This window comes from Strigops habroptila, chromosome 3 (genome assembly GCF_004027225.2).
Source record: "Strigops habroptila isolate Jane chromosome 3, bStrHab1.2.pri, whole genome shotgun sequence".
Lineage (NCBI taxonomy): Eukaryota > Metazoa > Chordata > Aves > Psittaciformes > Psittacidae > Strigops > Strigops habroptila.
In genome coordinates this window covers 48,777,200-48,803,660 of record NC_044279.2, presented here as the reverse complement: position 1 = coordinate 48,803,660, position 26,461 = coordinate 48,777,200, and the positions used below count along the sequence as shown (strand labels likewise).

Below are 26,461 nucleotides of genomic sequence, written 5' to 3'. Positions count from 1 at the left end.
GGATCTTTAAGGTCCCTTCCAACCCAAAACATTCAATGATTCTAAGTGCTCACACTGTGCATCAAACCACCACTTGTTTATCGTGGCTAAGCAGCAGCACACACCCCCCATGAGCACTTTCTGCAATCACTAGCAGCACTGTACAGAGTCTTTCTGGGTGTGCACAAGCAGAAGTTAACTCAATCCAGGACAAGCAGAATTGGAAAGCAACTAAAAAGAACCGACTGCATTTCAGAAAGTTGTTTTAAAAGGACCAGTGTAAAGATGCTTCAAATTTACAAAATAGGACATCTGCAGGATGTGAGTTTACAAGATTTTGCCTATTTAAGTTTCTGTAATGAAACCAGAGACTGAAAAAGCACCCGATACATGGGTAACAGGGCCTGATAAGAGCTTTTCTGTTCGTGTGAGCTGCCTTGCCGAAGTTTCTACAAACAACGCGCACAGAGCGATGCGAAGCAGTTTCACCGCTGAGATCCCCTCCGCGCCGTGTTTGACCGTCGCGCCTTGGCAGACCGACCCCTTGCCGCGGCGAGGCCGGGACGAGACCAGGGGAGCCGCGAGCTGGGGCGCCGCGCCGCGCCCAGCCTGCGTGGGGAAATGCAACCAGAGGTCATTCCCCGGCCAAACAAGGGCGATGCCACCAACGGCAAAACAGGAGTGAAATGTAGGGAACAAAATAAGGAAACCCGCCGAGGGGAAGCCCGAGACCCCTCTTCTTCCCGGTTGGAACAGACGCGCCCCAGGGAAAACAGGTGCCCTGCGGGCAGAGGCCGGGGGCAGCGAGAGCTCCGCGGTGCCTCGGGGACCGGCTCCCAACGCCGGCCCGCCGCGCCCGCCTCAGCCCCACACCCGGGCAGCGGCCCCGCCGCTCCTCGCCCGGCTTCCTGCGCCCGGCCCCGCGGGACCGGCCCGCTCTACCCGGTGGCGGGCGGGGGAGGCCGGGGGAGGTGGGAGGAGACGTGGGAAGGACTTCGGTTGCCACTACAAATCTGGTGACAGACCCGCCGCCGGCACATGGCGATCGGCGCTTCCCGCCCCGCGCTCGGCAGGTGGGTGCGGGGCGGCGGCACGGCCCGGGGCTGCCCTGGCGGGTGCCCGGGAGCGAGGGGGGTGCGCAGCGCCCGGTCCGGCGCCGCTTGTCCCGGCCGCGGGCGGGCGGCGGCGGCTCAGGGGCGGCGCGCGCGGGGCTCCCCTCGCCGGGCCGGGGGGGGGTGCGCGGTGGGGTGGCGGCCTCCGCGCGGCGCTGACGTCGCCGACGGGCCGCTCCGAGGAGGCTGCGGCTCGGGGCGCCCAAGATGGCGGCAGCGGCGGGTGACGGGTGCGTGCGGGGGCGGCCGGCGGGAGGGGGATGACGGCTCCGCGAGCGCTGCAGCGCCCGGCGCCGGCGGCGGGACCCCGCGGGGCAGGTGCCCGGCGGCGGCAGCGCCCTGGCGCTGGGGAACCCGGCGCGGAGCCCGCGGAGGGGCACCTGAGCAGCGGGCGCCTGTTGCCGCGCGGGCGAGCGGGGCACTGCGCGGGGCTGGGGAAGCCGCCGGGGCGGGAGCGAGGGAACCGCGGCCGTTCCAACGGCTCCGGTGAGGGACCGGCCTCCCCCGCAGCCGTCGGCGGGCAGGAGGCGTCCCGCCGCGCTCGCTGTGTGGCGGATGGGGAGCCCCTGCGCGGGGCCCCGGCCCCTCACCCGTCCCGGCGGGGTCGGAAGGGCGTCGAGGTGAGGGACACCGCGGGGAGGAGGGGAAGAAGGAGAGGGTGGCGGTGACCCGCTCGGGTCGCCGAAGTGCCCCGTGTTGTCGAGGCGAAGAGTCGCGCCGTGTCACGGGGCGGTGGGGAACGCTGAACCTTCTTACCGAAACGGTTGTGGGCACGCTTGTAGTCCGGCATCCAGCCATGGGCCAACTTGACTGGAGGGTCTTTGCTTGCCCGGGCTTTGGAACAGGAGCCAGGCGTTGTCCGAGGAGCTGTCAGAGCGGTCAGAGGTGCTTGTTCTTATAAACGGGAAGAACCGTCCAGTGTAAATCCAGACTTACCAGAAATGCCGTGTTTTTCATGGCTCTGTGAAAGTGCTTCACTCTGAACTATTTGTTTACCTTGAATTCTCCACTGCAGGAAATGCGCGGTTATTCGCTATAAGACACATGGAGTGTGGTGCCGTACCGGTGTCTGCTGCAAGTGCTACTTCGAGACAGCATACTGTCTAAACGTTCCTTAGCCGGCGTAAGAAAAAGAGGAAAAAAGTTAAATAAGGATCAGTACGGCTCCAGAGAAAGGAGGCTGGGAGGCTGCTTTGTTAAAAATCGGAAATAGTTTACAAACTTTCCTTTTGAAGTGCTGCTTTGATTTTTAAGCCTCGCTGTTATGCCTGCAGGACTTGGAGTTTCCACATCAGTGTTTTGTTGGGTTGTTTTCTTTAGGAAAAAATCAAAAGGAAAATATGGCTTAAGAAAGCAGTAAAGCAGTACATCTGCCTTCTAGTTCTGTCTTAAACTTTTAGTTGTTCAAGTGCCACGATTCCTATTTTCTTTAGATATTAAACAGGTACCCTGAACTTGCTGAAAATCGGTTGTTAAACTGTCAACTGATGTAAAAGCCAGAATATTAATGGGACACACAAGCACACACACGGGTGTGTATGTATATCAGTAAAACTATGCACTGCATTTCTACTCTAATGCTTGAGATAGACTGACTGGTTTTTCACTTATATGCCAAGTAATTAATTACGGAAGTAGTGACTTAGGGGAAAAGATTTCCTTTTGTTTATATTTAGAGTTACAATTTTAAAATTTATCAGCTGTGACAATGAATCTTAATTTCTTGTTTATATGGAATGCGAATGGAAGAAAACCATCTATTTTCTTGGCTTCTAAGTTGTTAGGTTTTGACATCGAGTACTTTTTCAGCTCATGAGTTATCCCGAAATGTACATTTTGCCAGCCATTCTTTAGTGAAACTAAAGAAACAAGCACATCAATAAGGTTGAAATATGGTTCAATGGAAAAAAAAAAAAAAAAATTCCTATTCCTTATATCTTTATTTCTAGCTTGTGAAACTTTGGCGCAAGAAAAGACTTTTGTATATCTCTATTTTCCCAGACAACTTAATGCTTTAAGTAGTGCTATTCTGTATGTTAGTACTTGTTATTTTGCTTACTACTTCAGCTCAGGTCTGCGCTGAGAACACAGCGGGGCTTGATCTCTGAAGTGCTGGTCAACTAATTCACTGTTTCTTTGTGTGTGCGCACACAACTGAACCTCGGGAGAGAAGAACGCAGAAACCAGCGCTGAATAACTTTCTTTATGGGATTTTAACGTTTTGGAGCATTTGCTTGTACTATTTTGTTCCAGCTGCAGCTTTCTAGTAGGCATGGAAAGGAGTACGCAGTAGTTTTTATTTCTTCCACCGTTGTCTGTCATTTCACTCCTGTTTTTAACCTGAGCTGTACTATCTTGCCAAGTCTTAGTTCAAAGGTAAAGTTTCTAAATTTTGTGCCTTGATGTAGTCTCAGTGCTCCACCTTTTAAAATATTCGTGCTGTCAGTATGCTGCTTGACATTCAGCTGAAGTTTTCTTGGTCTCAGTTTTGTACTTTTAGCTTTTTTCCAAGTCTTTTCAGGTATTTCTGTCTTTTTGACCAACTCTGCATTTTGTTTTCCTCACATTTTCTTCAAAGAAAGCCTTCTCCCATGTCAAGATGTTTCCTCCCCCTCCCCCTTCCACCCTGTCTCCTTTCTCCACACATCTATGTAGGTGGGAAAATGTCATGCTGGCTTGGCTGCTGGTGGGGGCGCTGGGATTTTAGGGGTTTTCTCTTCAAGGTGCTGATCTTGCGCTTTCGTAGAATCGTGTTGCTTTTGCATGAAGAGCTTGATTGTGCAACCCTGGTTTACTCAGTGGTCGTCCTGAAATCAGCAGACTGCTTTTGTCCTCAGTCCAGTATCTGCTTACATTGAGGCATGTCAGTAGTTTCACTCTCGATAACATCTTTAAAATGGAGAAAGTCAGATTTTCTGACCATATAATATTAAAAGGAAGAAAAAATAAGGCACAGTGTTTACATAGTGGCTTTAACAAAACCAGAAAGGGTCGACCTGTCAGACCCCTCTGACTGACAGCATTGCTGTGTGTGACAGCGCTGTGGGAAGGCAGGTTTTAGTGTTCTTTTCTGGCCTGCTGGCAAGGACCGTTACTAATATGTTATGCAGGAGAATCTATTCCTGTTAGCCCAAACCCAGAAAGATGAGTCTTGTCTCTTAAAATCCTGTCTAACATACTTAATTCTTGCAGCACACTTCACATAGATACTTTAATAGTTCAGGAAGAATTAACATATATAGTTTACCTCTTGAAATTTATGTGAATTTTATCAGTGTTAGAAAAGCTCAGCTTTGAGCTTCTTTTAGGGGGAAAACAAGTTGTCAGACTAAGAGAAGGCATAGGGTAGCACTAGTGGTCTTATTTATAAAGACAGAATAAAAAGCAAAGTATAAAAAGACTGCCTTTTAGGAGGAGTGAATATTATGGATGCTAGCAAGCTGAAAAAGTTCAGCAAGCCATTATTTTTGTGATCTGTTGACCACAGCACACAAGGGATCTCGACCTCCCATAATACACTATGGCTGGTACTTAATCTGGGAGTTGCTGAATGGGTATCCAGAGGTCATGGTGCTTGAAATTCTTCAGTGCAGTGAGCATGGGCTGGAGACAACTCTGAAGTGAGTTGAATGAGAATGATTAATACAGGCATGTAAAACTGTGTATACTTTATTAGTTTCACTACAGCTGGCACAGCCTTTTCTGTATCACAGAATAAGACCTACGCAACACATGCAATGCTGGATGCTGATTATGTGCTTAGAGAGTTATTACAGCTCTTACACTGGTATCTGTATTGTAACATGTTAAAAAAGGCAGTAGCTGTGAGCCAGTTAACCAAACAAAGCTATTTTTTTGGTTAGATCTTTCAACTACAGCTTTTATCCAAGTACCAGATGAAAATTAAAACTCCTTTCCTAGCCAGCTTCAGCTTTTTACCCATTTCCTTTCCTTAGTGGTGTCTTGTCATTGTATATTAGGGTTCCCTCAAGCTAATGCTTATTCTAACATAGACATCTGTTCTAAATTGAGTAACCTATTCTTGTGTATTTCAGAACTGTAAAAATTGAGCAATATTAGCATATTTAAAGTTAATAGCAGAAATAGAATTTTTTCGGTTCTATACAGAGTTGTCTAAATCACTCAGTATCTTTGTAGCATCGTTTACTTCTCTGTAAAACATAGAATCCTGGACCTTGATATTGTACAGCCTAGGCTGTAGGTTGGGTCTACCATATGCATGCATTTGTAATGGCATAACTTGTCTCTTGGCATAGCCTGGATATTTGACAAACTCTTGCTACTCTTCAGATGGATTAATTGTTTCATCTGGCAAGTACAGCGCATAACAATACTGCTGCTGTGTGCTATTTAGCCCTTCTAGTCAATGACATCCTGGGTGAAAAGACCCCACACCAGACATAATCACTTCCTGACGCACCGTTTTTCTCTAGATGGTATCTCTCAACTAGAGATAGTAGAAAGAAAGATGGTAAAAACATAAAGAATGAATCACTGTCTCTTTAATTTTTGTTAGTCAGAGCCTGCCTGTTTGTTTAAGGTAAATGCACCTTATAGGAGAAAGCAAATACTGCGGTTTTGAACAAATACATGCTACCGCATAACCTTATTAAAGGATGTAAGCCAGCGCTAGCCAAATTTTTAGATGATTTTTTTGAAGACGTGGATTAGAAACATCTGTTAAAAATGCAGGTTTTAGAAAGTTTGCAGCAACTGAGGTATGATATCTAATGGAGTTTCTGTCTTACGAGGAAGTAAAGTTCTGCTTTTCCAGGTCACTTTTTCTTTCAGAGGTGTTAAGATGACATGTTAAAATGTACTTACTGATGATACGTTGTTGTAGAAAGCACTGGTATAATGGTCTTGTCTGAGCACAAAGGTGCAGTGATTTAATTAAAGGTGTGGTTTAATTAAGGGTTTGAGTTGTAATAAAGCCTCATTTGTCTGAACTGTTGGCACTGTGTAAACATAATAAATTTAAGTGAACTTTGCACTTCTGCGCCTGTATGCTTAGGGATAGAATTAATAGGAACAGTTTAGAATCATAGAATCATAGAATGGTTTGGGTTGGAAGGGATCTTAAAAGATTATCTAGTTCCAACCCCCCTCTGCAGTGGGCAGGGACACCTTCCACTAGACCAGGTTGCTCAAAGCCCCATTCAACCTAGCCTCTTAACACTTTCAGGGATGAGGCTTCCATGGCTTCTCTGGGCGAACTGTCCCATTTTATGTTGTGTTTGTATCCAGACTCTGTAACAGTGTCTTAACTAAATCAGTTCTCCTTTGAAAAAACAGGCCTAATCTAAAATGTAGCTAGTATGTTCAGTCCTGAGCCAGAGGTACTGGGAATATGAACAGTGGTACAAAGACCTCTTAGTCTGAACGTTGAAATGCTGTTGATGATGTTGAGTGTGGTTATACAGAACTGACTGTCTTTATGTGTTTGGTAGGACTCAGTTGGATGGCAGTCATGACCTTAATCTCAAGTCTGAGTTTGATATACCAACATGTGTAAAAGTGATACAGTTGTGTATTTATGCACTGTAATTTTTATATATATATATATATATTTAGTTGCAGATTGAAATACCACGGACAGAAAAGAGTTTGGATGATGTGTTTTGCCACCATACCTCTGCAATTTCAGTTTTAACAATGGATAAGTGTAAACACATAGGACATCTGCGACTGGCCCAAGATCACTCCATTCTCAATCCTCAGAAATGGCATTGCGTGGACTGCAATACTACCGAATCTGTCTGGGCATGCCTCAGCTGCTCACATGTGGCGTGTGGAAGATACATTGAAGAACATGCACTAAAGCACTTTCAGGAGAGCAGTCACCCGGTGGCATTGGAAGTCAACGAGCTGTACGTTTTCTGTTATCTCTGCGATGATTATGTTCTTAATGATAACGCAACTGGTGATTTAAAACTGTTGCGAAGTACATTAAGTGCAATCAAGAGTCAGAACTATGAGTGCACTACTCGAAGTGGGAGGACTTTACGTTCTATGGGTACAAGTGATGATTCTTACCTTTCACACGGTGGTGCCCAAGCCTTGCTTCGGAATGAAGATCGCATGTTCACAGCTCTTTGGCACCGTCGGCATGCGCTCCTGGGGAAAATATTCAGATCCTGGCTTGAGGTGACACCTACTGGAAAAAAGATTTTGGAAGAAGAAAGGCGTCTGGAAGAAGAGGAGAGAAGGGAGAAAGCTAGGAAGAGAAGACAAGAACGGAAGCGTGAGTTGAAAGCGGAGATGGAAAAGATGCCTCCAAGAAAGAGCAGTCGTTTACAAAATCAGATTAGAATGTCCTCAAAATCAGCGCCCTGCCTGCAAAAAACATCACAGAACATGAAATCTGCAGCAGAATTGAAAGAAACCTATACCTCAGATGAAGTAAGATTGAAAAAAAGTGACTCTCCAATGAAACGAAGGCCCACGGTGACTCCGGGGGTAACGGGACTGAGAAACCTGGGCAATACTTGCTATATGAATTCTATCCTGCAGGTATTAAGTCACTTACTTATTTTTCGAGAATGCTTTTTAAAGCTTGATCTCAACCAAACTCAGGAACTGCTGGCAACAGCAACCAAGGGCAAAACCAGATCTTCAACTAAACACCTGTCAATAGCTGCCTCAGCATTACATGTGAATGAGAACCAAGAGAAAGTAAAGGGATCATCTTCTGTGAGGCGGCCCAGTTTATCCTCTGGCTTAAGTGGAGGAGCATCAAAAACTAGAAATATGGAACTTATTCAGCGCAGGGAGCCCAGCTCAAAGCATATTTCTCTCTGTCATGAGCTGCATACTCTGTTCCAAGTTATGTGGTCTGGCAAGTGGGCACTGGTGTCTCCTTTTGCCATGCTTCATTCTGTGTGGAGACTAATTCCAGCCTTCAGAGGATATGCCCAACAAGATGCTCAGGAATTTCTTTGTGAACTTTTGGATAAAGTGCAGCAGGAACTGGAGACTACGGGGACCAGATATCCAGCAGTCATCCCTGCTTCTCAAAGAAAACTTATAAAACAGGTTTTGAATGTGGTTAACAATGTTTTTCATGGACAGCTATTAAGTCAGGTATGTTTTATGAGTTATTTTATTTTTTAAGGTGTGTAATGATTTGCAATTAGAGATTTATACTGGTCAGCGATGGCCATACTTCAAAGGTTAATACATTTGTAACTACTGAGGAGGGATGAGGAGGATATAATACACGCAATTTCAGAAGAAAGGTCATCTGAGTACTCCTACAACTTTCAATAGAAGAATCACTTGAGAAACATGAAAGTGTTATTTTTGCTATTTTAAAGCACACCTTTGCAACTACTGAGAAATACCAGTCTGTCTTTGCTATTAAGCACCAACTCATTGCTAGGAATGAAGAAGTTACAGTTTTAACTATCTAGCTTATCACTATAGGGATACTAGATAAAAGGTGTTCAGGAAAGTGTTAATCTTGATTAAGTGGAAACAGATTAGGTAATAGGTGCCAAACAGGGTATTATTTCAGTAAATAGCTTGAATTTGAGATTCATTATTACAGAGTAATTGTGTGTCATGGTGGGAATACTAATGCTTCTTGCTATTACAACACAAAGATTCAGAAGGCTCTGTCAACACAGGAACCAAATTTGTAGGGTGGAGGCAATGGTTGTTTTCCATTTTACTACCCAACTACTCTTTTTTTTCCTTCTTGGCTTCCTGTTAAGTACTTTGGTGTGTCCCCTTACACTTTTGGATGTCCCAGCTGTGTGTGTACAAACATCTGAGAACGGTCTGAAGAAACAAATACTGGTTTCTGTTGAATTAATCTAAAAACTAATGATAGTGCAGCAGAAACAGAGGTTGAGAAAGTCTTGCCCCCCTGGAGCTGATCTTCAGTTTGCATGCACATGTTACTGAGGGAGTGCAGAAGCATTTGTGTAAAGGAGAAGAGGTTTAACACAAATTAACAAAAAGGTGGATGTTCCCATTTTTCTATTTGATTGATGGTTTAATGTTTTAGCATGTGAAGCTTGAAATCCAAGTATTTTTTGACTAAGGTAGGATTATTTACTGCCAAGATATCTGTAAACTTTATAATAAGGTAACAGAGTTTGCAGCATGTGTTAGCTTTTAAGTCATTGTCGGTTTTGTGTAACTACTCAAAACTGTTGTATCTACTAATAAAACCGGATCATCTTCTAACTTGCATTTGGCCCAGTGTAAGAGCATGTCTGCTGGCATGCTTCCTTTCCTCAGGGTACTTAACTTATCTTGTATCAGGGTTGCTCTGATAGCAGTGTCTAGTATAATATTAAAGCTTTCTATTTGAAAATCCCATTCCTCTCCAAAAAAGTAACTTTGTTACTAAAACAAAGCAATTGCTTAAGTATACTGACAAATTTTGGTTGCATTTCAAGCCTTACAGGATTTTTTTTTTTAAGAATTTTCAAGGCTTTGAAGACACAAGCCTGATTTCAGTAGTACTGCTTCTTTCACATGTTTTTAGCTTTGTTATGTGAAGAGGCTTGTGACTAGAAACCTTCCCACCTTCCTGAAACCAGGGAGGGGAGTAGCGAGAATTCACTGAAGTGTCATCAAGTAAGACTGAAAGGGAATTAAACAGTTTTGAGCTATCCTGTGATTTCTGTGACTACAACACACAACTCTCTTGCTGCAGCTGGTCAATGTCTGTGTGCAAAATACAGCCTTAGTGAACTTCAGAATGTCTCAAGTGAGAGGAAGAAGGAAAAGCATATTGAGGTTATCTATCTGTAGTAATTTCTCCCTGGCTCATTAGGCAGTTCCTAAAGACAGTGTCCAGCACTACCTCCTAATGTTCCCTTTGTCTTTTGACACTTTAGTTTCAGTTTAGTCTTCACTAGCACTTTTGAACACTATAAGTATGAAAAGCAAATGATTTAAAGATTTAAATTTCCCTGAAGATTTAAATTTCCTCCTTGATAAAATATATTCAGGTGTTCTTAATGATTACAGTGCCTGCTATTCGCACATGAAAGGATGAGCTTTAAAAAACTATATTAGGCAATTACTTTCCTCAGTAAGACTCCTGCATCATGATTTCACTAGGTGTTTGTCACAACTGGCACAAACTGCTATAATGAAATTAAAAAAGGCAAGAAAACATCCATGCAGGGGTGAAGAAAAATATGAAAGACTTCTTGCTATGTCATCACAACTTTGACAATGTTGGCTCTTAAAAGCAAGGAGTGTACTCTTTTTCCTTGTAGGCTTAATTTATCTACCTACAAGCTGTAACAGTGTGAAGAGTTTCTCTCTAGAAGATAGTTGGAGCTCTTCATTTAAAACATTTATTAAAACAGGATGGGATTTTAGCTTAGAGTGTTTAATAAGCTACATCTTAATTCTGTGAATAAGGGGAATGGACAAGCTTGCTTCTGTGAGCAGTTTAGTGATTTTGGAATCACTAAAAAAGTTATGATACTATGCCTTTGTACTGAAAATACTGGTTGTAGATATTTGATTCAGTGAGATACAAGTGCAGTGAAGTCAATCTTCTTGACCTTCAAACCTCAGGAATACTATTAACTACTCTTGGCAGAGTACACACAGAGGATCACTTACAATGCAGATAAGCTGTATGTTTACCTAGGTTTCACATTGCTTTCACATGTGCAATCAAACATTTTCCCTTGTCTTCTAGCTGTGCAGCGTAACTTGAAGAGAAGTCATAATCCTGAAGTTGCCATCAGTTTGTTACTATTGAAATGTCTGCCTGGTTCAGCATTAACTGAATTTAGGATATAAGGTTAAGAAAGGAGAAAATTGGGTGTGTGAGAATCTTATGCAAATTACTTTTAGATCACCAGAAAAAGCTTTAGGTGATGTCAAAACAATTGCTTATTTTATATGTGTTGGTTTTGTTTTGTTACGTTCTCAGCTAATTGAAAGTAAGTCTTCCTCATCTACTACTTGAAATCTTTTACTTTTTTATGGAGTACTAGACTAGGTAATGAGTAACTCCAGGAATAGCATGAGTAGATTGCCTCTTGACTTCTAAAAATTTTATTATTATTTATTTACTCCAGTATCCTTTATATGATTACAGCTTTTTACTCTGCAGTACAAACTGTGAAACTTAAATGCCCAGTACACCTAAGGGAAGTAAAGAATAGAATATATAGCTACAAACTCCTTCCCTTCTATTACTTCCTTTTCACATGCTAGTTTTCCTTCAGTGACTGCCTGGAGAAAGTTGTGCTATAACACTTCCTGGGCAAAGGAGTCTGTATCTTGTAACAGTCAATCACCTGCTTACAGTCCCCTCTCAACCCCCTGGGACTGTAAGCAGGTGGAAATATTTGTCTGTTAAAATTCGGTTATTTTCAATCTCTCAGTGCTTGTACTCTAGTGGAAGGTACCAACTGTCTTCTGTCCTCAGAAGTTCTTTCTAGAACTAAGAAGTGGTAGTTACGGTAGTTACTACGGAAAAGAGATAGTGAGTGTTTCATGTATCCCATGCTTTTTGGCCACTACCTTGGTAAAATTTCTACCACTATGCTGGCAGAACCTTAAAAACTTCCTAAAGATCAAGATAAGCCTCTTGCCATGACATTTGGCAGGAACAAACTATTTTTCTGTAAGCCAGACAGGATGATTCTAAATATTTTTACCTACTTGTAAATAATGCCAAAATAATAACTCATATTACTGAATTTCTTAGTATTCTTAATGTTGTGTGTTAAGAGATGTAAAGGTGTAATGAATCTAATAATAACAAATTGTTAAAATAGTCGCTGAAGAGCAAATTGTTATTTTAAAAAACTTTTTTGTTATCAGACATTGTTTATCTTTCCTCAGTTGCTCGGCTTTCATTTGTCAATTTATGATAACTTCCTGACAGTTAAGTTCACGTACACTTGTACGCATGCACATACACGCATGCATGCACACATGGAGTTGTTGAGATTGGAAAGGACCTCCAGAAATCATCTTGTCCAACTCTGCTTAAAACAGGGTCAGCCAGAACAGGTTGCTCAGGGCTGTGGGCAGTCAGGTCTCCAATAGCACCAAGGGTGGGGACACCGCAACCTCTGCTGACAGCCTGTGTCACTGCTAGACCATCCTCACAGTAAAACCAGTTTCTTCTGTCTAAATGGAACCTCCTGTGTTTCACTTTGTGCCTGTTTCCTGTTGTCCTGTCACTGGGCACCTGGCTCAGGTTTCTCTGCTCCTCCCATCAGGTGTTCATACACAAGGATAAAACCCACCCTGAGCTTCCCTTCTCCAGGCTGAGCAGTCCCAGCTCTGTCAGCCTCTCCTCATACACCAGATGCTCCAGGCCCTTTCACCATCTCCCTGGCTGTCTGACTCGCTCCAGTAAGCCCATATCTTGTAATGGGAAATGCCGCACTGGGCCCAGCACTTCAGCTGTGTCTCGCCAGGCCTGAGGAGAAGGAAGGGCTCACCTCCCTCGATCTGCTGGGGTGCTCTGCCCAATGCAGTGTTGCTGGCTCATGGGGAGGTTGTCCCCCAGGCTCTTCTCTGGGGAGCTGCTTCCCAGCCTGTGCTGGTGCCCGGGGTTATTCCTGCCCAGGCGCAGGATGTGGCGTTTCCCTTTGTTGAGCTGCGAGAGGTTCCTGGTTGCCCATTCCCCAGCCTGTCCCACTCCTTTGGGTGGCAGCAAGAGCCGCTGGTCTGTCAGTCACTCTGCCTACGTTTGTGTCAGCTGCAAACTTGCTGAGAGTTTTAAAAGAATTGGCTCCATTATTGACCCCTGCAGTACACCACTAGATGCTGGGCTCCAGCAGCATTTCATGCCGCTGACAACAGCCCATTGAACCTGGCAGGTTCAGTCCACCTGGCCATCAATTTGTCTAGCCTGCTCTTCATTTTCTCTGTGAGGATGTTATAAAATACAGTGTTGAAAGCCTCACTGAAGTCAAAATAAACATCCGCTGTTTTCCATTCATCCACTGGTTATGTGTACCAGTCATCTCATTGTAGGAAAAAGCCTCTAAGGTTAGTCAAGTGTAATTTTCCCATCATAAACCCATGGTGGCTCCTCCCAGTCGTCGTCTTAATACCTGTGGAAATGGTTTGCAGGTTTTGCTCCATCAGCCTTCTCACAGATGAAGGTGATGCCAACCCGCTTGTAGTTCTCCAGATCCATCTCTTTGAAGACACAAGTGTCACTTGCTTTCTTCCTGTCCTCACCTGATTTCCATGACATTGCCAACACCTTTCAAAGACGAACGGCCTTGCAATATCATCAGCCAGCTCCCTCTGTTCTTATGGTTTAGTCAGGGATAGCTTCTAATTTAAGGCAAGCAGAAGGGCAATCAGTATTTTCTGTGGCTAAAAAAGACCTGATAAGGGAGGGGAAAAATAAAGTTTGTCCGGATTTATACGAAAGCCGCTTGAGTACCTAATTCAAGGAAAAGAGTTAATGTTGCATATTGCAAAGTGGTAGGTACTTGCTGATGACTGTTGAGTAAATTAAAATTTAATGTAAGTGATCAAAGAAATACCTAGACAGTGACATTTTAACATCTTTATGGAGTGGTGAAGGAACCCTTTAGAAACTGTTTGGGATGGTTTTTGAAAGTCCGTGAGGATTCCACTGCTTTTGAAGGTGGTGCCTTAGGTAAAGTTCTTTGTCTAGATTTCTGTTACAGCAACACCAAACATAGCAGTGAAAGTGAAGAACAGTGGCTCTGCTGATTTAGTAGCCAGTTTCCTCTACAGCAAAGTTGTGATTAGTTACCGTTTCCTCTTGGGACAGATCTGTCTTTGGCTGTGAGATTTTTTTCCCAATAATCCACCATTTATTACAGCAATGCCAGGTAAGAACTAGCTTTTGATATCTCTAGGCATACTGAAAAAAACCCAAACCAAAATACAAATTGTTTGATTACTTCCTTATCATGTTTAAGATGAAATCTGTGCAAAATGCCTCCCCCTGGTCTTGCAGAGCACAGCAGAATAGCAGTGTGCAGTGCTCAGAGAAATGAATATGCCAAGGCCCAGAGAGTAAAGTAGGTTCTAACCAATGTATGTAGTATGTAAACTGTTTAAAGGTTTCAAAGGCAGTGCCTCTCCTTGCAAGTCTTCCTCCATTTACTTGCTCAGCCGGGGTATTTCAGGACACGGAGAAGAGGAAATGTGCAATCTTTGGGTTGTTGGAAGCCCTTCAGTTGTGGGTTATATGCTGTAAGTTACAGTTTGGGGGAGGATGCTGAGGGTGACTTGCGCAGTGCTGGGTATTAAGTCTCCCACTGGATAGACTATTAAAAACTATGAGAGCTTTGGTTAGGAAATAGGAGGATTTGCACTTAAACCGATCCACAACCTGTATACTGATTGCTATATTCCAGTATTAGTCTCTGTGTTTTTATGTGTGGCCTGAACCACAAAATGGTTGTCAAGTTGCTTTCCAACTAAAGTAAGGTGACATTTTAAGTTAATCTATAGGAGGCCATTGAGTCACAGACCACGGTTCGCTGTGGTTATGCTTACGTGATTCTGTTACATAGATAGAGATCATTTGATGATGCTGTATGCTCATCACTGCAAAGTGTATTCTTTCTTATTTTTTTTAATAACTGAAGAAATACAGGATTGTCATGAGGAATTCCGTATTCTAGCAGTATCTTAGAAATCTTCTTCTACTTTGATTACTTTGCTGTGGAAAAAATCAATTACTACTCTTTCTATATATGTCTCATAGCAAAACTTAACCAGTAGTGAAAGCACAACAGTAGGATTGGCCACCTCACTGTTCTTGAGAAACAAGCAGGATTTAGAGCAGAGGTGGTAGCAGTTGTTTTTCTTCCACGCAAGTGCAGGAAACACAGGCAGAACAGTTAGTGATGGAGTTGGCTTCTTCTGCAGCAATATGTTAACTATTTTCTTTGGCTGCATTTAAGCTGGGGCAGTGGCTGTCCATCAAATTACTGTGGGCGCAGTGATGCTTGTCTGAGTGGCCTCCATGCTTAGCTTGAATCAAGCAATCTGATCCAGCTCTTTTCAGTCTGGCCTTTGGCCCATGATTGAATAGTGAGCTTTAACCAAACAATTGTATATAGCACCCGTGTTTGAAGGCATGAGAGGGTGGTCAGGGCAGAACATACGGTAGAGATTTCAGACTGGCTAAAACCAGTAATTTACTTTGCTCTAATGTAAACTTCTCATGTAGCTTTGTTACAAATGACAGCATTAAGGCTTCCTAAAATAGCAATTGCGGAATACAATGGGGAGGTGAAATCAAACTCTGAGTTTGTAAAATATAGTCATAAGAAGATATATGTCACTAACCAGATTGCTAGAGCAAACTCGCTTCCCTATTACCGTTGTGCATACTCACACCATAAGAAGTTACGCTGGACAGATGCAGAAAGTTTTTGCCAATCCTTTGCATTCGTGTTTGTTGGGTTTTGTGTTTTATAAAAATCTTACATCTTGTTCAACCAATTTCTGAGCAGTTTATACCATTGCAGTGCTTTTCATGAAAAAAGAAAATCTGGGTTGCACAGTGTGAATAGTAGTGGAGTGCAGGATAAAGGAATCCATCCCATTCAGGACAGAGAGAAGTGATGGCAGTATTGTAAAGCCCGTCCTGATGGACAGGCCAGTGCAGATGGATTCCACAGAAGGGTAGGGATCCTTCAACTTGTTGAGTAATCCAGTTTGTAAGCTCAGGCCTGGCTAAGAAAAATACTTGCAATCTTTGTTCCAGCCCTCATTTACCATGGAGTGCAAGTGTGTACAGGAGCAGTTTGTGCAGAGGGCTGATACGGTTGGGTGTATGCTTATCCAAATACATCAGGTTACTTGGCTGTTGGCAAGTACACAGATCCGAGAACTCTAAAGTTTGCTGCAGTGTTGTGGTGAAGAGGGCTGTCTTGGATTTGGGGAAGTAAGTAAGTGCAGTTCTGTATCAGGACGGGATTTTGTTAACATAAATCAGCTTTGCTCATAGTTGCATGATGAGATGAGAAGCATCAGTTTATCTTTTCTGTTTTATTGAGAAACAAAACTTGGAAGCTGGATCAATTATTTTTTTCTTTTTCTTTGAGATGGTACTTATTAACCAGTTGGGAGAGAGGATCTTAAAATAACCTAGATTATTAACAATTGCACGCTAAATTTAAAACCTAAGAACTTGTTAAAATTATCCGTACTGAGTTCATGCATGTACTTCATCCTGAGCCCGTTAATCTTCAGTGTGCATTCACATGCAGCAAATTCTTAAGTAACTTGTCAATTAAATAAACTTTAGGCTCTACAAAATCACCCATTTGTAGAGCAGAAATCTATTAGTCATTCTGTGTTTATGCTGGAGTTAGCTTGAACTGTGGCCAAACATATCATTTTGTCTCCAAGTTCAGATTCCAGCTCTGAGTTACTAATAGTTTGTGGCTTTGAAATGCTGCCAGATGTTAGCACTTACAAAAGAAGCTCCCGTCAGTGTAAATTAAACCAGAAGATTCTCCTCTTTTCTGCCATGTAAGTTTGAATTTGTTTTTCTAAGAACAAGGTCGTGGCATTTTCTTCGAAGAACTTCTTAAAGCAGCTATCAGCTTTCCTAACTCCACTGCTAAATGCATACACCAGTACACAAATATACACCTGCGCATTAAGTAGCTAATGCACAGATCGTGTATTAGCTGTTTTAAGTAATGAATGCATTAAATAATGACTCACAAGGAGGAAGGTGTCAAAAGGTGATAGATCTGTCCATATATAAAAAATCATGAAGTAACAGACAAAGCAGGGTGAATAATTCTGTAACCTTCAGAGGAAAATGAAGGAGCTCTTGAACAAAACTGAGTGTATTTTCACAGTTGTGTAGGCTAACTAACTAACCTAACTGAGAGAATACACTGAATTTATGGAGAACAGCAAGACAAAGGCGTACCTGTGAAATAACAATATTTGGATCCCTTGTGGATTTCCATTCCTTTATTACTAAGCCTGTGTATTAGTAAATAGCAAGTGTATGTGTTCCTTTAGTCCTTTGGTGGGAAAGTTTAAGTGTTGGGGAAGGAGTGGCAGCCTGTTGGATGCTTATGGAAGTTCTGCCAAAGATATCTATTTGAGCATAATTAAACTTCAACTTACTTGCGGAATGTGTCTTTTCTAGAGCAGTGAGGTTAGAGCTGCTGAGCTAGTGGTCAACTGCAACTTACAAGTCAAATACATTAAGAACAGAAAACTCGCATAATTACTCTTCAGGCTAGTATTGTACTTTGTCGTATTGCACGTACGAAGGTGAATGTTTCTTTAGCCTCACACACACACACACACACACACTTGATATTTACTGATAATTCTTTATAACCTTTATGAACTATGATTGTTGCAGTCTAAATGGAGATTCACTACTGCACAGGTTCAGCTCTTAACAGAAGTTACTCATCCACATGGATTGTGGAAGGGTGAAGGCCCTTTGGAGGAAGACTCAAATGGTGGGACACTCTTCTAGAAGGAGCTGGAGGTGGCTTTTAGAAGACTGCATTGCAAATCAACACCTAATATGTTGTCATTACAGCTTAAGCTAAAAGCAGTAGCTCTTCTATTTTCCTGAATATTGAATGTTATAATAAGTTAATTGTCCCCTGCTGTATTACCTGCATTTTCCAGGTTGACTCACTTCACTTCTTGACATTTTATTTATGTTGTCTTACTGCTTGTCCTTTCCCTAGTGTGACGATGGATCCACTTACTGAAAGAAGAAATAAATTATTTTTACCTGTTAATTTTAATTTGAAGAAGTGTGCTTCCTAATCCAGGCTTCCCTGGAAGACTTGCAAAGTAAGAAGGATATGACTTTAAAATCCCCAGCTGTTTCTTTTGGTTTGGTTTGGTTTGGGTTTCTTTTTCTTGGTTTTTTTTTTTTTTTTTAATTAACCTAAACTAGAGTTTCTCATGTAAATGTTCCTTTTGGAGTGTTTCTTTTGGAGAAAAGACTCGCGAGACTCCACCAGCTGCTTTCTCTTGGACAGACCATTTTGACTCTGCTTTTGTTTCTCAGTCAAACATAAGAACACTTACCTGTTTGTGATAACAGTATTGGACATGATGCTTCAGAGAAAAGAAACTAGGTGTATCATTTCTTTTGTTAAATGACTATGTTTTGTCCTGGTTGCATCAGTTACGTCTAGGGGAAAATACTTTTCTTAGTAAGTTTTTGAGTGTGAGCAACTGGTGAAATATCATTTTACAGGTTACATGCCTTACCTGTGACAATAAATCAAATACCATAGAACCTTTCTGGGACCTGTCCCTGGAGTTTCCTGAGCGGTATCACTGCAACGGCAAGGAGATGTCATCTCAGTACCCATGTCTGCTGACAGAAATGCTGGCCAAGTTTACAGAAACTGAAGCTTTGGAAGGAAAGATATATGCATGTGATCAGTGCAACAGTGAGTAAAGGCAGTATGTACTCATATATACATTCTATGTGTAAAATACAAAGTAAAGTGACAGAGTTATTACAGAAGGAAAATACTGAAAGTCTTAAAAGTATGTTGCAAACAAACTTCTCCTCATGTCCTGGCATGGTCACTTGGCAGCTATTACTCATCACCTAGACGATGGAATTATTCAAAGGATGTTTTGAAGTGTGATGCTTCTCTTAGATAAAGTCTGATCACACACTAATGGGGATTCTGATACTCCCAGCCAAAGAACCTCTTGGCTTTTTACGTTAAGGTGACTAACCTAAGTGACCACAAGTATTTTATACTTGCATCATAAAATAATCCTTGCAGAATGGCTCTGAGTGTATCCTTTTTAAGGAGGCACATACCATAGCTACTTAGGTCCACGCAAATTTGGTGGATAAACCTTAGACTGAAATACAAGGCTGTTGTCAAGATTTGTATTGTGTAACTATGTGTTTGGTCTTAGCAAAACGAAGGAAGTTTTCTTCTAAACCAGTTATACTCACAGAAGCTCAGAAGCAGCTTATGGTGTGTCGACTACCTCGGGTTCTCAGATTACACCTGAAACGGTTTAGGTAAGTAGTACCACAACACACAGCATTGCAAACTGACTAGTGTAGTCCTGCTCTTCCCTTGTTTGGGGTCTATGTTTTCAGCATCAGTTTCAGTTCCCTTTAGTAGTATGGTGAGAAATAGTTATTAGAAACTTGTTTTTCTGGTTTAATTTAATCTTCAGTAAGATACACTATAAGTAGAAAATGGACTTTTTAGATTCCAACTGTTTGTTATTTCAATACCAAAATTACTTCATCCTTCTTTTTAGTCAAAACCTACTAACCTTGCTGTGAACTCTGTTATCTTCAGGTAGACTAAATGCTCATATTCACTAATGTACAAACCAAGACTGCATTCAGTGGAAGTCTCACATAACCTTCATATAATCAAATACATTAATGCGTTAGCCTGAGAGTAAGGAAGTGGAGACTGCATCTCTGTGAACTCTTAGTGCACACAGTAGTGCAGAGTCTGTCTTGAATACAAAGGAAACTGAAAATGAGATAGAATGAATGAGAAATGCCAATGAGATATGGTTCATGGGAGGTACTTCCCACTCACCATTACACAGATCTTAAAATATATGTTTCAGAAGATGAGAATAGTAGGTACAATAGACACATTTTAAAAGGCCTAGAAATAAAGGAGAGGCCTAGGGAAAAGACATGCAAATTAGCATTGATTTAATGCACAAAGACAACAGCGAAGATGACACTTGTTCTGCTAAAACATAACTCAGAATGCTGTGTTCTTTAAGAAAAAGAAAAGTAAGTTTTCATTTGACTGAACTTTGCAGGTGGTCAGGGCGCAATCATCGTGAAAAGATTGGCGTACACGTTAATTTTGATCAAATGCTGAACATGGAGCCCTACTGCTGCAGAGAATCCCTCAAGTCCCTCCTGCCCGACTGCTTTATCTATGACTTGTCTGCTGTGGTAATGCATCACGGGAAAGGATTTGGCTCCGGGCACTACACTGCCTACTGCTACAATTCAGAAGGAGGTAGGAACCAGCTGTGAAATGAGTGTGGGAGAAGGGGTGTTCCTAATTCTCAACTGCTAAGCTTACTGGCTTCTCTCAGAAGCAAAAGGGAACCACTTGTAGCTGAAGAGCCTGGAATGAGAGTTGCACTTCAGTAGACCAAAACAGTTCAATTTTTGTATTGGCTTGTTAAAACGCGTTCCGGCTATAAACTCCCTTGTAAATCTGAGGAAGCTAAAGCTGGGCTTTTAAAACATAGAGGCAAATATACTAGATCAACTGACACAGTCTGCTCTTTGTACATAACTCATTAAATGGGACTGAACACTTAATTCATGATTAAATAAAATGCAATGACTTCAAATCAGTGTCCTGATGACTTTTTTTTTTCGGTGTATTTCCTCGCTGCAGGATTTTGGGTACACTGCAACGATTCGAAACTCAACATGTGCACTATGGAAGAAGTATGCAAGGCTCAAGCCTACATTTTGTTTTACAGCCAACGACGTACTCAGGCAAACGGACATGGTAAAGCACCGCGTCCTAGCACAGCTGAAATCCAGCAGCACGCAGAATTAGCTGACTGTTCCATGATCAACAGTATCAGCTAATCCAAAGCCAGTTAACTGTATGTATGGTAAAAGGTTGAATTGTCCTAACTATATATTTTTAAATGAAAGTACAGTATTGTACTTTTTTTACTTCGTGGATCTGTGTACAATGTTTATATACTTTTGTATTAGTTAAAGTACTCTTTACAATTGTTAGTAAAAGTTTTTATTGACAGTAAGTAACTTTCTAAGTACCTAGAATTTCAATACAACTATTTTTTTAAGAAAAAGATTGCTTTTTAAGAAAAAAATTTGCATTTAACTCTTACCTCAGGCTGTTTTTTAAGGCTGGTTTTGTATTTTGATAATCTTTTTGAATTGGTTTAGAAAAATGACTTGCAACGGGCAACTGATGTTTCTCTGGTTAATTTTCTATGTATGCTCGTGTACATTTTATAGTATAGTTCTAATGATATCACAATTGTTACTGTCTGCAGGAATTACTATTAGGTCTTAGAATATTAACATTCACCAACGAGGAATGTTCTACACATCAAATAGTAACTGAACTTTTCATAGGAAACATTTCTGTATATTCTTCACAACTAAAGTGAAATTATTTTGTAAGCTTCAAAGGGAGCCTTCAAGGGAGCTACACTAAAGATATGTCTATAGACTTTCTTAAAATCTGAAATTGAGGAAGTAGAACATGAACTTATTTTCATGTAAGTATTTAAGAGAAATGTTTGAAAACACAAGAATGTATCTTTACCCAGACTTCCATGTTTTAGCCTTAGGAAGTCTGACAACTTAAACTCAAGTGCCAAATTCAAAGTACTTTGACAACCAGGGGCTTTTAATTCCAGTAAAGCTTTCTTAAAAAAAAGCCAAGCACACACAAACAAAACCACACTCACCCACCCCACTGTCACTGCTACAAGAACATTCGGCATTGGACAAGGTTACTTTAAACTGTAGCAAGCCTTGTATGTCTCGTTAATCTTTGAGTCAAACCAATGAAAAGAAGCTGTAACTGTTGTACAAAAGCATTTTCAATATCTGACTTGTTTCATTACCTACAACTGCTGTGCCTTCTCCACGGTCCTACCACTAGCATTAACACAGCTATGCATCGAGGAGACTCCAACAAGCAGGAATTATCAGTCCTCCGCATACAGTAGTTAATGCCAAGTAAATTTGAATTGTGAAGTTATTTTGCGTAAGTCCTATGCAAATTGTTACCTCATCTTCTGCAAAGTTTATACCTCAATAAAATGCCTTGATGTGGACAGAAAACCACGTGTGCACTGCAATTGGTTCCTACATTAGCATTACAAGCTTCTGTAAAAATTATTTTAAAGTTTTGTCTAATGTGGGTCAGGGTCACATTTCACTGGTTTAACAGTGGGTTTATATGTAAAATAGAGCTCTCCTGGAGCCAAGTGGCTAGTGCCACAGTCTGCAGAAATGCCCATACGCTGCTGCAGGCCTTGGGAAACCAGACAGCTATTGGATGAAAGGCCACCCGCCTCCTCTAGCAGCAGCTGTTCTGGAGTCCAGGTTCCACAACTCACTTGCAGGAGCTCAGCAGAGCAGTAAAGCTAAGAGTGCAGCAGCTCAGCACCTCTGTCAGCAGCAGGGGTGGAGCTTGGTGGAATGGTCTGTTCTGTATCATAAGAGATAAGGTGGGCAAACACACCTGATAGATTCAGAGCTCCCTCCTTGATCAGGAGGAATCTAGTCTGGTAGCTAAGTTACTTGCATGAAGGACTACTCCTGTGAAGGCATCCACTCTCCACCTTCATTCTAATCTACATTCAGAAAACCAGGTTCAGGTTGAAGGTGCAGCTCCGTTTCCACCTTGTTGAAGAGCTGTCTCCAGCCCAGATACCTGTTGCCTGCTTACCCAGAGCCCTTGCTGAATTTCCTCTCATTGCATGAGCAGTCAGTGCTTGTAAGAGCTTGGTAAAGCAATTGTGTAGTAATTATTTTTAATGAAGGGTTCAGGATCACCTCACATGCACACGGCAATGCTCTATGAGTAGTAATTTGGCAAACAAGCACAGTGTGCGCATGTGTACAGAGTATTGCTCAAGATAGAAACATTACCAGTAATTAGTTTTACATGCATTTGCGATATCACTTACTTGCTGACTCCCTTCCTCCGCCCTTCAGGGCAGTGGCTGGGTTTTTCCCCAGATAGACAAGGGAAGCAGCACTGTGCCATCACCAGTCACCTACCAGGTACATTTGAGGAGAGTGCACACAATGGCTGAGAGGGGAAGGGGGCTCTGGAGGTTGTAGAGTCCAACTCTGCTTCAAACAGGGTCAGCCAGAACAGGTTGCTCAGGGCTGTGGGCAGTCAGGTCTCCAATAGCACCAAGGGTGGGGACACCGCAACCTCTGCTGACAGCCTGTGTCACTGCTAGACCATCCTCACAGTAAAACCAGTTTCTTCTGTCTAAATGGAACCTCCTGTGTTTCACTTTGTGCCTGTTTCCTGTTGTCCTGTCACTGGGCACCTGGCTCAGGTTTCTCTGCTCCTCCCATCAGGTGTTCATACACAAGGATAAAACCCACCCTGAGCTTCCCTTCTCCAGGCTGAGCAGTCCCAGCTCTGTCAGCCTCTCCTCATACACCAGATGCTCCAGGCCCTTTCACCATCTCCCTGGCTGTCTGACTCGCTCCAGTAAGCCCATATCTTGTAATGGGAAATGCCGCACTGGGCCCAGCACTTCAGCTGTGTCTCGCCAGGCCTGAGGAGAAGGAAGGGCTCACCTCCCTCGATCTGCTGGGGTGCTCTGCCCAATGCAGTGTTGCTGGCTCATGGGGAGGTTGTCCCCCAGGCTCTTCTCTGGGGAGCTGCTTCCCAGCCTGTGCTGGTGCCCGGGGTTATTCCTGCCCAGGCGCAGGATGTGGCGTTTCCCTTTGTTGAGCTGTGAGAGGTTCCTGGTGGCCCATTCCCCAGCCTGTCCCACTCCTTTGGGTGGCAGCAAGAGCCGCTGGTCTGTCAGTCACTCTGCCTACGTTTGTGTCAGCTGCAAACTTGCTCAGAGCTCACTGACACTTCACGCAGCACCTTCTTAAACTGAAAAATACTACCATTTTCCAGTCCCAGGTGGTAACAGGTAAGTGCATTCAGACAGCACGCAGTGGGATTGTGTCTTCACTTTTATCTAGTGGTAAATAAGGCTTCTATGCAGCTCTCTCCAGTCTAAGGGATTCAGAGATTTGGCCTTACTAAGAAAAATAGTAATTTCAAAACCTGGAGCAGTATACATCTAATGCTCAAAAACAGCTAGGCAAAAGGCTTACTCTTAACTGCTAACTAGTCTATACAGTTTTGGGGGTTTTCTTGAGCGCTGTGGCTTTGTAAGAGAAAAGTCAGCATCAGTATAATAGCAAAGCTAAAATCTGCGTGACTTTCAACCTTAGTTACAAGAGTTGGGTGGTCGTCACGGCAAAAACACAAGTCAAAAATCCTGAAAAAGTCACAGCACAGGTGCCTAATTATTTTTTACTTTAAAGGTACTCAAACAATCCAAATCATAAAACCAGAACTGCCTCTGGATCCTTGCAGTAAAAACCCCATACTATATATGTCATGTAAAAATAACATCCTGCTTCGAAGCCCGTGGTGCTTTTTTCAAGTTACATGGTCTTTATCTCCAAACACACCTTCATAAACCATTTGGCAAAAGCACTATTTTGTGAATGACTTCAGAAAATACACTGCCTGCCTTTGTTTATGGACAGCTGATTGGTGTTCCAACTTGTTGGAACTCGACATTCCGTGGAAGTGCAAAATCCTGGCAAATGATTAACTATAAAAAGCCAAACGCCTGTCTTCCTTCCTGCAAAAAAAAAAAAAAAAAAAAAATATATATATAAATATATATATATATGAAATAAGTAGGATTTGGCAAAGTTCCTTTTCTCCAAACACCAGCTGTAAAAATGAAACGAACAAATTCCAGTCATGTTTACGCATCACATCATGAAGTTTCCATGATCCCATCTTTACTCTGGTGCTGTACTGTTACATAATATGGATATTCATTTGATATACTGAAGGTGACGTGACACGATGAAGCTGGAGGACACAACAGCGGTTTTCTCACTGTAACAGCAACTTTACCTCCCTCCCTAGATGCCCTATTTCTGCCTCCTCTTTGAAGAGTTATTCTCACCCTTAAAATACCTGCTCCCCGGCAAGCCAGGTGGCTGTACAGCAGCTTTGAAGTAGCCAAGTGCTAGAACCGCTTCGTTATTTCCTGAACTAGAGTGAAGGAGAAGAGCATGTCCCATGGGATATACCTTACAGGTGCTACATAGCACCAAGTTTATTTCAATTTTTAATACTATCTGCCACTAGAAAGGGAGAACCCTGATCTTTCTTGTGAGGTGATAGGGACTTCATAATGATAGGACAAGGCAGAATGGCTTTAAACTGAAAGAGGGTAGGTTTAGATTAGATTAGTTTTAGTAGTTTTAGATTCTTCACTATGAGGGTGGTGAGGCCCTGGCACAGGTTGCCGAGAGAAGCTGTGGCTGCCCCATCCCTGGCAGTGTTCAAGGCCAGGTTGGATGGGGCTTGGAGCAACCTGGTCTAGTGGAAGGTGTCCCTGCCCCTGGCAGGGGGGTTGGAACAGGGTGAGCTTTAAGGTCCCTTCCAATCCAAACCGTTTTGACACACTCTGATTTTTAAGCCAAAACGTGAAGTGCAGAGCTCCAAGGAAATCTACCATCAACACAAAAGCAGAAAAATAATTTTTATATACAGGAGACTTAATGATTCTGAATACTACTGCCTCTTCAAGCAAAATCAGTAGAACCTGGCGTTTAGATGGAAGGCTCCTGCAATTGGAACAGGTTTTTTTGTTTTCTATGATGTATCCAAGCTGCAGGAGCTTTGACAGACAAAGACTACCAAACCCATCCCTGTGTGCCAGACTCCCACCTCATGGCTGGCTGTTCGCACCCACCAGCCCCATTTTCCCTGTCCCACACTGTAAGAGCCATCTGACATGGGCCACCACATGGAGCAGTCCCGGGCCCAGCTCCAGCCAAGGGGCACACTGCCCAAGGGGAAGTGCCAGGGCAGCTCCAGTGCTCACCCTTTGCAGTAGGCAGCTGCTTTTTTGGCAACAGCTAGAGGCTGTCACCTAAACACTAACACAAACTCAAGTGCACTTTGCTTTGTTTCTGCCCCATCCTGCTCCTTTCGTACAGGCAGAGGGGGGCAGGCTTGAAACTTTTCAACCACCCGGTGAAGACTGCGGCAAACTGGCAGTCCTGCTGCCTGCACAGCGTGCGCGAGGGGCTGCTGATGCAGCGTAACACAGGACAGCCTAACCTTACTATTTACAGACAGAAGTACAAGGCTCCATGAAATGAAGACTTATTTAGGTTGAAGACTTAAGCAGGTGATCAAAAAGCAAGAAAAAACCAACCCAAACACCACATCCAAGAGAAGAGGCACATCAAGTCTAAAATTAGTCTCCTGGTTCGGAAAATCTTAGGCCATACCTTCATTTAAAGGACAGGTCACACAAGGTCAAGCTGTATGTTCTCTGTTCTTAAACGACGTGTGTCTCTCAAGATCTGCATGAAGGAAAAACCCTGCAAAGTCAGTTGTGAAGTCTCTGGCACCTCTAATAAACGTACTCTACAAAAACTTACCATTTCTGGTGCTGTGCGTAGTCGAGAAACAAGACGATCCCCATCTTCTGGGTATTTGAGGAATACAGATTTTAACATCTGGCTCAAAAGTCTTTGACAAACTTGATTGTATTTTTTCAGTGCAAGGAAGGGATCAAGATAGGGCTTGCCTTCTATGCTACCA

The 26,461-nt window shown here is 42.7% G+C and overlaps 1 protein-coding gene across 3 annotated transcripts; it reads left to right on the top strand.

Moving 5' to 3' along the window:
* Positions 1-1,010: 1,010 nt before the first annotated feature.
* On the top strand, positions 1,011-21,912 carry USP44 (ubiquitin specific peptidase 44). Of its 3 annotated transcripts, none has more exons than XM_030479747.1 (6): positions 1,011-1,052; positions 6,687-8,195; positions 18,310-18,508; positions 18,996-19,104; positions 19,881-20,086; positions 20,477-21,912. In XM_030479747.1, the coding sequence occupies exons 2-6, from the start codon at positions 6,768-6,770 to the stop codon at positions 20,674-20,676; spliced, it is 2,142 nt and encodes a 713-aa protein (XP_030335607.1). In that variant the 5' UTR covers positions 1,011-1,052; positions 6,687-6,767; the 3' UTR covers positions 20,677-21,912. The 3 variants fall into 3 exon arrangements, with proteins under 3 accessions (XP_030335607.1, XP_030335604.1, XP_030335605.1); XM_030479744.1 differs by lacking the exon at positions 1,011-1,052 and adding an exon at positions 1,255-1,321; XM_030479745.1 differs by lacking the exon at positions 1,011-1,052 and adding an exon at positions 1,638-4,711.
* The last annotated feature ends 4,549 nt before the right edge of the window (positions 21,913-26,461 follow it).

What these genes read in the sequence shown, in the direction of transcription:
- USP44 (XM_030479747.1), top strand. Translation starts at nt 6,768, where the DNA reads ATGGATAAGTGTAAACACATAGGACATCTGCGACTGGCCCAAGATCAC. An exon ending in TGCATGTGATCAGTGCAACA is followed by an intron (nt 18,509 to 18,995) that starts GTGAGTAAAGGC and finishes GTTTGGTCTTAG; the next exon opens with CAAAACGAAGGAAGTTTTCT. An exon ending in TTACACCTGAAACGGTTTAG is followed by an intron (nt 19,105 to 19,880) that starts GTAAGTAGTACC and finishes TGAACTTTGCAG; the next exon opens with GTGGTCAGGGCGCAATCATC.